The following is an 11,325-nucleotide window of genomic DNA, read 5'->3' on the forward strand; positions in this document are numbered from 1 at the left end:
TTTAGGCATCAGAAATGTTTTTTTTATTATTGATCTATCTTCCCAAAAGTCAGAAAAATCCTTTCTTACGATTTTTTTCCACTGATGATTTTTTTTGGTACAATATTATTTTTTGTATGTTATGGTTTTCAATATTTAGGTATTATAAATGTTTTTTTATTGTTGATAAATCTCCCCTAAAGTCATAAATTTCTTTTTTTGCAATTTTTTACTGATGATTACGATGATGATGATGATAATGATGATGGCGATGATGATTTTTAAGTAAAAAAATTGATTTCATCATTGCAGGATTTATTTTTGTTTTTTCGTCGATAAAAGGAATATAAGAAAGGAATTTTGCAGCTTTAGGGAGGTTAATCAATGCTTGTCTAGTTGGAATCATCATGTAGCATGAAAATTATAACATTTGGGTTTAAAATAAATCAGTGAAAAAAAATTTATTTTTCACCCGGATAATCGAGTCTAAAAACCCGGATAATCGAATCCCCGGATAATCGAGTCCGGCCTGTAATATAATTGACTTTCTGTCATGACCCCCTTAAAATCAGTTTATTAAACTTTTTCTACATAAAACCTTATCTAACAGGTTTGATATGTTCTACAAACTTTTTGATACTATCAAAATACATAACTTTTTAGAAGGTGTAAATACCGTATCTTACTTTATTTGCTTTAAAAATTGATTTGAAGCATAATTTTTACCGGGCTCCGTAGCCGCAAGGTTACCGAATCTGCTTTGACCAGCGAGTGGTCTTGGGTTCCAATCTTAGTAGGATCAGGCCATTCGATGTCCAGTGACTTTAGCATGGGTGTATTCCCAGGCCCCATATTAGCCTTCCTTCATGCTGAATTCTATATGACCCCCATAAAAAGCACTCCTGACAGTGCAAAAAGTCACTCTTATAGTTAAATGTACTGATCAGCCTCGCCAGGGTTGGCTGTAATTGGAGACAGTACTGGCATTGAGGAGCAAGGTGGGTTAAGTAGAGCTAGCATTGAAGGAGGGGTACACCCCACTACACACAAGCAAAGCACGTATAAAAATTTAATAAGCATGTCGCTCATTCAATAGCGATTATAGCAAAGAATGCAATGCATGTTATACAGCAAACACCCGGGCGATATCACAATAGGTGATGAGTCCACACAGGAAAAAAACCCGTCTGCAGTAGAGATCTCTAATATCATCCCTTTGTCCTACCGGAGCGGCGGACATGGACCAATAAGAAAGTAAGTAAAATATCTATTTATCTATGGCTTATGTCTGTACCGAAAACCAGGTCTCTTTCAGGACGTCATAAGAGGCTTATCGGTAACTAAAAACAGGTACCTGACAGGACGTCATACTTTCGTAGCAATGGGTTGTATTCTCAGTCACCTCACTGGTCGACTGCTGGACTGCTCGATTGCTCCACTAGTCGATTAGACTGCTAGATTTGATTGCTTGACTTGACTGTTCGATTAAACTGCTCGACTCAACTGCTTGACTGAATAGCTCGATTTAACTGTTCGAGTGGACTACTCGATTCGACTACTTGACACATTTGCTTGACTTACTACTCGACCCGACTGCTCGACTTAACTGCAGTTAAGACTGAACTGCTCGATTCGACTACTTGACACATTTGCTTGACTTAATACTCGACCCGACTGCTCGACTTAACTGCAGTTAAGACTGAACTGCTCGCTGGACTGTTCGATTCGACTGCTCGACTGGGCTACTTGACTGGACAGCATGATTTATCCGCTCGACTCAACTGTTCGATTCGGCGTTCGACTCAACTGCTCGATTCGATGCTCGATTTAACTGCTCGAATGAACTGCTTGAATCAACTGCTCAACCCGATTGCTCGATTTAACTGCTCGACTGCACTACTCGACTCGACTACTCGACTCAACTGCTCGACTCAGCTGCTCAACTGGACTACTCGACTCATCTGCTCGAATAAACTATTCGACTCGACAGCTCGAATGAACTGCTCGACTCGACAGCTCGAACGAACTGCTCGACTCAACTGTTCGACTCAACTGTTCGACTTAACCGCTTGACCCTAAACCTAGGCTAGACTAAACCATTCGATTCGACTGTTCGACTCAAATGCTCGACCGGGCTGCTCGACTTGACTGTTCGACTCGACTGCTCGACCCAACTGCTTGACTCGATTGCTTGATTCGAGTGCTCGACTGGCCTGCCCAACTCGATTGCTTGTCGCGATATCATATGGTCGGTGTTAAATCAGACCGGACCAAGTCGCAAAATTTTAAAAAATGAGTTAATGACAGCAAACGATCAAGAATTTTCTAAGCAACATTTTACTCTAATCAGACTGCAGAAATGTGGCACTTGCCAGTGGAATGTATCCGCAGTTTTCGGAATTCTGAACAGACATTTATATTTTGCGGATCGTAAGATTCGGGCTCAACTAGTTAGCATTATATTTATCCAGCGTTACTAACACGAAAGAGAAGCACAAGCGGTAACGTACTCTTCAATAGATTGGATTTGACGAACAAACCAGAGTTCATTTTCAAGCCTGGATAAAGTGAGACATTAAGGTTTACAAGAAAGGAGGAGATTCATTTTAAAGGATAGGATTTACGTAAAATTTAATGGGTCCGAAAGATAAGAAGACAATTTATTACAATTATTATAATGAAAACTACATTATATAATTTTACACCATTACATATTTTTTTATACCTACTTGATTTAAATATTGATCATATAATTATCTTACTCATGTTTAATTATTTGACCACTTTATATTTCAACATACTATGCGTAAAGCAGAACCAGTCATCGTCATCTCTTTTATACATAAGATCAAGTTATATCTAACTGTTCTGTACTCCTAATCGTAATAATCTAGTACATAAACATACATACACTGGAGACTCATCAATCTACCTAACACCGCCCTGCTTGAAAGGGGCTCTAAACAACAATAGAAATTCAGTACACATACTGCTTGCACACTAGTACCCTCTATTATGAATTTCGCGGAGTAACTTACATTTGTAAAGTTTTATACTGAACACTGAGCGTTGCTGTACGGCCATGTTAACATTCTTTTGCTCCTATGACTCCTATCTTTTGTTTCTGTCTAGCTGTCGGTGGTTCGAAACTTACTCTTCTTCTATGCGCATCAGTAGCTCTTAGTCTTCTCGAGAGAATCAATCTGAGCAGACGTTCTTGCTTGGGATTCATTCTCAATTTTAGGGTATGTATATTCCTCTTTTTTTATCACGTCTAGGTTTCAACTGATTTTTGGTAGCCAATTTAACAGTTCCGTTAACTTCAATGTAAAACATATTAGGACTATTGACTCTTAGTACTTTCGATCCGAGCCATGATTTGGCTGTCCTATTCTCTCTTTTATACCATACCAGATCCCCTACTTTAAATTTCGGTCTATCATTCATTTTATTTACATTCCTTTTGTCTTTGACGTCCAAATTGAAGGTAACTCGCTTATTTAATTTTTTACTCTTCAACCTTAGATTTGAATCAATATCCGTTCTGGGAACAAACGAGAAAATCTTACTAGCAGGGGTACAATCTATTGTTTGATTATAACTATTACGATAGGTGCATAAAAATATTTCAATAACATCATTCAACTTTATACGGTTAAACTTCGGATCGACTAGTAGCTTTTTAATGCCCCTCTTAGCAGTCTGTATTGCTCTCTCTGCTAGTCCATTACTCTCAAGAGAATAAACAGGATTCTTCAACAACTCAATTTTCATAGATTTAGCGTACTCTGAAAATGTGTTACTACTGATACTACTAATTATAGTATCACAAATACCAAAAACTTTGAACACTGAATTCATCGCATCGATTAACGCTTCCGCATCCATCGTTTGCATCATCCTAATATCCATCCATCTAGAATAAGCATCAATGAAAATCAAAAATGTGTCTCCAGCTAAGTGGAAAAAGTCCAAATATATACGACCAAAGGGACGGAGAGCTCCAGACAATTTAGATATCTTTTTCTTGTCGGATCTACTCACCCTAGCGCACAGCCCGCATTGCTGGACGTATTTCTCGATTTCTTTATCTATCCCCTGCCAAAACACAAACTTTTGAGCTGTTTGTTTCATGCGAACTACACCTAAATGGCGTCCATGCAGCAACTCTAAGATGCGCTCCCGGCAAGATTTTGGGACGACTAGTCTCTCGGAATACATTACACAATCCATGTACAGCGACAAGCAGCTCTGATTCGAATAAAAGAAATCCAAATCTGCTGGAACCGCGCCCTCTTTCCATCCGTCTCTCACACACAGAAAAAGCTCTCTCATTCTCGGATCATCCTGAGTGATCGTACCGATATTCTCCGCATCGACAGCTTCCGCTTCGTGACTCAACCAACGAAGATCAACGACATCCTCTTCCCCTGTGTGGCCTTGAATCGGCAAATTACTCAAGGCGGTTGCGACTTTCGGACCTGTTCGGCACTCAATTTCGAAATCAAAGCTCGCTAACCTATGGACATAGTTTTGCAATCGCGTTACGGTTAATAACGGGATACCCTTCTTAAAGTTAAAAATACTAGCTAACGGTTTGCTATCGGTGACGATCGTAAATCTTTTACCGTTAATGTACTTGAAGAACTTTGTTAGCCCGAACACAACCGCTAGTGCCTCTCGATGAAGTTTCGGAAAATTCTTTTCCGTTACAGACAACGTACTAGAAACGTAAAACACAGGTTTCTCTATATCTCCAACTTTGTGGCACAACACAACTCCCACCCCACTTGAACTCGCATCACAAACAATCACAATGGGTAGCTCAGGACTGTACAATTCCAGCAGGTCGGAACTCAGCAAAAGTTTCTGACACTCACCGAACACTCGCTCGCACTGTTCATCCCACTCAAAGCGTAAGTTTCTCTTCAACAACGCCCAAAGTGGACCAAGCTCTACCGGCATGCTCAATAGGAACTTCGAATAGTAAATAATCACATCTAGAAACGATTTTAACTGCGAAACATTTTGGGGACGTGGAGCCTCGGTGATTGCCTTTACATTCTCATCAGATGAATGGAGACCTTTCTCCGACACCACATGCCCAAAATACCGAATTTCTTGCACCAAAAGCTCACTCTTGTTCAATCTGACCTTTATCTTGTGCTTTTGTAACTGATCCAAAACTTCATAAACCGTTGCAATTAATCCTTCAATCGTCCCGCTCCCTATTAGAATATCCTCTTGGTAACTCTCCACACCATCTATGCCAACTAAAATTTTGTCTAGAATCCGCTGGAACGTCGATGCAGCACTCGAAATTCCAAACGGCAGTCTTTCATATGCGTACAAGCCTTTGTGAGTGTTTACGACTAGGTATTTCTGTGACTCTTCGGTGACCTTGATCTGCATATGCGCACCCTGGAGCTCAAATTTTGCAAAATACTTATACCCACTCAATTTGACGAGTACATCGTTAATGTTAGGCAGCGGATAATATTCATCGCAAATGACTTTGTTCATTGTTACTTTGCAGTCCATGCAAACTCTTACGCTACCATCCGGCATAGGGACTACCACAATTGGCGATGCCCAGTCAGCATGGCGCACTGGTTTAAGAATATTTTCTCTCACTAACCTTTCCAGCTCACCTGAGACCTTATCTTTGAGTGAAAATGGCACCTCATGTGGCTTACAAAATACCGGAGACGCATGGTCTTTTACACGAACGCTAACTTCAAAATCATCGACCAAATACTGTAGGTTGTCTATGAAAAGCTCACGGTACTCCGTATATAATACTGAAAGTAATCTCTCTCTTTCACGCTCACAACTCTGGTCATTTGCCGGCTCATCGATAAAGATGATTTTTCGCCATCTGGGATACAACGCACCTAACCAATTTCGACCCATTAGCGGACAAAATCTATTACCCTCGATAATAATTAAGGGTAAAACCAACGGTCGACCACTCTCACATTTAACTTTAACTTTAACCAATCCAGCGATCTTCAAAAGGTCTCCAGTAATTACTGTCAACTTAACCGTAATTCGCCGAAGACGTAAATCAGAAAAACTCTTCAAATAGTCACATTTGCTCATAACTGTATATGTTGCTCCTGAATCGAGCTCGAACATAACCAATTGGCTATTTAGTTTTACCTTTCGAAACAGAGGATTGACATTTACCCCGTTTTGCAGCTCGACCTCGGTTTCCGCCAGACTACCCTCGTCGTCGCTGCCTACCAGAACGTTGATATTTCGTTTTCTCCAACAGTTCCTGTTGCCGTACCGCTTCTTACCGCAAGCGTAACAAATAATCATCCTGCCGCGCATTTTCTTAATCTTCCTCAACTGGAAACGGCTTCCCGGCAGGCTTCCTGGCTTCCTGTGGTTATCTGCTTCCTGACCAGGTATCCCTGAACAACTCCAGCTCGTCGTATACTGCCCGGTGTTGATTCCACTGTCGTACTGCTGCCTGCTCTCCGTCTTCATCACGTCCGCTTCGATTTGCTTCAGGTTCTTTGTTACTGTTGCTGGACGGAGACTGGATGGAGAATTTCGTAAGCTTACTATCAGAACGCAAGTTGAGATTCGTAGAGATATTTTAATTTTCCTATGGGACGTATACCTATATAATTTGAGATACATTTTAATTGGATGATTTACTTGATATGGCCATGTTTTATTGTGTAGCGTTTTTTTCATTAAGTATGTACATACAGTGCGCATTTCAATTGCATATAAGTGTTGTTGCGGCTTTTGTATGTTTATTGTAAGTTTAGTTTTAAGTAATGTTTCATTCAACTCACGTTTAGTTCCCTTAAGGTGAAGGTCGTCAGAGTCCAGATGCTTTTTTACTGATTTCAGTGCTTGTTGTCAGTATCGTTTTGTTGAGAATAAAGTTGCTAGTAGTAAGTAGGTAATAATCTGTTATGAACAATCATGAAACGCAGAATCACGTATCTATTTTTGCTATTGAACTAGATACGACAGTAATTCTATCACGTAAAATGTTGTTTACGGTGAATTTTATTATCAGAGAATTTTGTATGTATATTATCGACACTCTACGACTGGTAATTTAATTCCGAAAATAATTGGTATATTCATGCTTAAATGTTTACGTTGGCATCACTCCATATAAACGTCCGTTTCCTTGACAATGTACAACAACGACGGTCGCTGATTCGGAATTGCAATCGAAACGAAGTGAAGTTTTTGCTATCAATTCAAGTGAACAGTTTCTGCACAATCATTATAATATCTTACTAAATAACTATTCGGGTGGTAAATTAAAGTTTTTTGTGCCTCAAGTTAAGTTTCGCGAGTGATGTGACGAATGGAACGGCCGAAAAAAATTATTGAAAAATCGACGGCGAAAAAGTGAAAATATAGTGATGAATTTTAATTGGGCAGATATCTCAATATTTAGTGTAATTTATGCCCCAAAAAGTAATAGAACCTATAGAATGCAATGTTGAGTGCTTTGAGTTGCAAGATCTTACTACGGCTAGTAGGTTAGTTTAATTGATTTTATTTTTTTGTGATAGTTTCCCGAGTCTATGGGAGCATGTTGGTACACTGAAGAAGGGAAGGGAAGGGTGATATTCGGTGCCACAGTGATAGCCATAAATGTACTCTGACGACCTTGTCGTTAAATATATTTTAATTGTGTTCCAAACAATGCAGTTCAAAATGTGAGTATCGAAAAACACAATTCTGATCTTCCTAGATTAAGTTTTAGGTTAGAAATCTTTATCTTAGCAAAAGGTACCTAGAATTGTAATCCCTTAGGTTTAGTACAAACACTGACGATCCTTTTAAAACATCGTCATACATATTTTGCTTGCACACTAACGCCCTCTGTTATGCATGTTGCGAGGTAACTTACATTTACAGATTTTTATCAAAAACATACCATCAAGAAGACTGGCATCTCTTCCTCGCGCCCATACAAATGACGAGTAACAGAAACAACGTGTTTGTGTACATCCATATGCTAGTGTTAACACACACTAGTATGTGTTGGTTCAACTTTAACTCGGCAGATAGTATTGCTGTTACTGTCTCTCGACTTTTCGCAGAGTTGCCAGTCTTTTTGATGGATTGTTTTTATTCTTCAGGAGTTCTACATTTGCGGGGGTTTATAAGCAACACTCGAAGCAACAATTTAGCGCTGCCGAGTGGCCACGTCGCGAAACATGATTTTTTGAAAAATCAATAGTTGTTGCATGGATGACGGAACTTAACCAAGAATCTCGTCTGTTTCTCTGTGGTATAAGTACTACACTTAAGGAGTTTACTTTTAAATGGGTTGGATTTAACTCAATCTTAGCTAAAACTACTCAAAATGACTTTAAAATGTAAAATGCCCTTATCGCTGATAATGCACTATGGTCCAGAAAGCCAAATTAGGTGGAATAAATTGTTTACTCAGTAGCCGTTGATTTTAGACTTTTTACGTGTTAGCAACAAAATCTTGATTTAGGATGCCGCTTTTTTGGCATGAACTATTTTAGGGTAACCCTTTAATTAACCAAGGTCCAGACATTATCTTCAAAACGAAACAAGATAGAGCGACATTCGCTTCAGCAATTGTATAGATTGAAGTATTTTGAGTAATATTGCAGAAGTCGGAAGTCCTCTATCTCGAACCGTTTCCATATTTGGGCGTTTTTCCTGAATCAAGTTATGGTGACTGCTATTTTGCGATTTTTCTCCATTACTTTTTTATTTTGCATTTTTCGCAAAACACTTCTTTAGATGACTTTTGAGGCTCAATAAGATGCAACTTTTGCGAAAAAAGGAACTGGCTATTCCACTTATATTAACTTTTGTGTTAAAAATAGACCGTACTCAAATGTTAATATCTCTGAAAGATGCAAGATTGATTGCGTTTGAAAGAACATGGTTTTTTGTGCATAATATCAAAAAAATTGGTGAGGGGATTTTTGTCTATTTAAAAAAAACAAGTTAGATTATGTGGGCTTTTAACAAATTTAAGTATATAAAAGTTATCGAGTTGCGCTATAACTTCAGAATGCTTTGACTGTTCTTCAGTAAACTTGGCGTACATGTTTCTTGACATAAGTGAATCAGCTGACGGTAATGACAAAGGGGAGGGGGGAAGCCCAAATAGGTAAATGTGGCAGCGATTATCTTGTATTTAGACCATTATAAGTTGTGTGAGTGGTCTAAATCTAAAAGAAAATGTATAAACTCAATCTCATGGTAGTTGACTTGACCTTTATAATCAGGTTAAGCATTAAAAACGGTAGTCTTTCTAATAAACGGAGGTGTAACGAATGGTAGACAAAGCAATGAAATCAAATGTGTTTCATAGTATCATAGAGTGGAATAAGATAAGAGGAATGGGAAATAGGGGAAAATTAGATTAAGCAAAGTCATTGTAGCATCACTTACTAGGTTTGTAATACTTTTTCGTTTTAGACATGAATTGTGTCTCGCCCACGTCTATTGTAGTCAACTGCCGAATGAGAAGCTTAGTTAGTTTTATACTCGCAACGGAGATTTCCGTGATTCGCACCTCCCCTTTCATCAGATGCCATCCTTTTGTTTTTCAGCCACTTGGACATCTGTTTTCGATAAGATTGAAAATCTCAGGCGAACGAGTATGAAAAGCGTAGCATTTAAAGCTTACTCCACTGACGCAAGCCTACGCCAAACAACTGCTGGTACTGTGTGCATACATTCGGCTACCTACAAACTCGCGAGTGTACAGCCTCATAGCAACTTTCTGCACAGTCCGCCCGCGAAGCCTAAGCTCACGAGCTATCAACAGGTCATGAGCACGAGCGGCACACTAGGATGTATGGATACGGATTTTACTTTACTTCTTTTCTTCTTCATTTTACACGCGGGTAAGAGTGCGGGTCATTGCGAGTGACGATAGGTATCAACTGCTGGGTTGCAACGACGAGCGTGAGCGACGACCGTCGTTGATAACTAAATACACACTGGCAAAAACTTGTCGCAGTACATGGGAACATCGGAAAAGGAATCCGAAAGAAGTGCTCATACATGTGTGATCGTAAGAAGAAAATCGCGAGAGAAAATTGGACCACACGAATGCGGGCTTCACAACACTACGTTTCAGGTTGCAAATTGTTATAATACAAAAAACAAAGCTTTTTTCTCATTTAGACATATATACCCCTCCCCTTGATTATCTCTCCTCCTCCCCTTTTGTGTATAGCAACTTGTACGTCACAAATCGAACGTTAAAGTTAAAGAACAAACCGCTTATCCATTAACCCTAGAGCGGTCGCGCTAGTGTACTGAGTACACGCGTTTTCGAAAAACGCGAAAAAATCATCGAAATTTTAATCAAATCACACCAGGTTTTGGTTGTATTCGAAGATCTACTCTTCCTCTTTCTAATGATGCCAAAATATAGAAAAAAGAAATAAAAAAAGTGGTCGAAAGATGCTTGTAAAAATGGTGTGTCCGCGCGCGTGTACTCAGTACACCAGCGCGACCACTAACGTAACTTTTTTGAAATGAAAAAAGTTACGCAAGCGGTCGCGTCGTGTACTGAGTACACGGCGGGCAATAACTCAAGTTTGTGAATAGATAGAAGGTTGCGACTTTCGACAAAGTTGCTTATCTAGTTAAGACACATCCCGTGATATACAACAAAATTCGGAACTGATTCGCTAGATGGCGCTAATAATGAAGCAATTAAATTCATTTAAGAATATTTTAAAACCGTAATGAGCTAAAAGGTTACTATTTACTACAAAGTTGTTTGTAAAGCCAAGACGCATTTGGTAACGAACTCTGAAGTTTGGAACTAGTCCGCTAGATGGAGTATACGGTGAAATTTAATTCATTTGGCGATATTTCCGAACCGTGACGAGATAGAAGGTTGATGTTTTCGACAAAGTTGTTTATCATGTCAATATGCTTCCGATGAAGGTAAATTAAATTCGGAATGAAGTAGTAGTAGGTGGAGATGATGAGAAAATCAAATTATTTTCGGAATATTGCGGAACCATGATGGCATAGAACACTGCTGTTCGCTACAAAGTGGTTTCTGTAGTCAAAACACGTTAGATAGCGTATCGTTGTCCTTTTCATCATCGATTGCGTTGTCAATTCCAGTCAATCAACAGCTATTTTTATGGTTTCCTGAAAGAAGCAATTGATACGTATTGCTTCAACTTTTATCAAAAGACAAGATGAAGAGCACAGACTGATCAAAATGCTTTTGACGAAGCAATTTCGTCGTCTACATCGTCTATATAGAAATATCACCAGAACAAGATTCCTGGAAACCCGTGCTGCGTTTCCATCACATTCTTAAAAAAATATTTTAGAGTG

The 11,325-nt window shown here is 39.1% G+C and overlaps 1 protein-coding gene across 1 annotated transcript; it reads right to left on the bottom strand.

The window, feature by feature from the left end:
- Positions 1–3,880: 3,880 nt before the first annotated feature.
- LOC128734192 (uncharacterized protein K02A2.6-like) lies at positions 3,881–6,474 on the bottom strand. The gene is made up of 2 exons (XM_053828254.1): positions 4,024–6,474; positions 3,881–3,895 (listed from the first exon to the last, which is right to left on the bottom strand). Exons 1-2 carry the CDS (start codon positions 6,472–6,474, stop codon positions 3,881–3,883), a joined length of 2,466 nt encoding a protein of 821 aa, XP_053684229.1.
- Positions 6,475–11,325: the final 4,851 nt, after the last annotated feature.

Source organism: Sabethes cyaneus, chromosome 1, assembly GCF_943734655.1.
Source record: "Sabethes cyaneus chromosome 1, idSabCyanKW18_F2, whole genome shotgun sequence".
NCBI lineage: Eukaryota > Metazoa > Arthropoda > Insecta > Diptera > Culicidae > Sabethes > Sabethes cyaneus.

Coding starts and splice junctions, on each gene's coding strand:
- LOC128734192 (XM_053828254.1), bottom strand. CDS start 6,474: ATGAAGACGGAGAGCAGGCAGCAGTACGACAGTGGAATCAACACCGGG.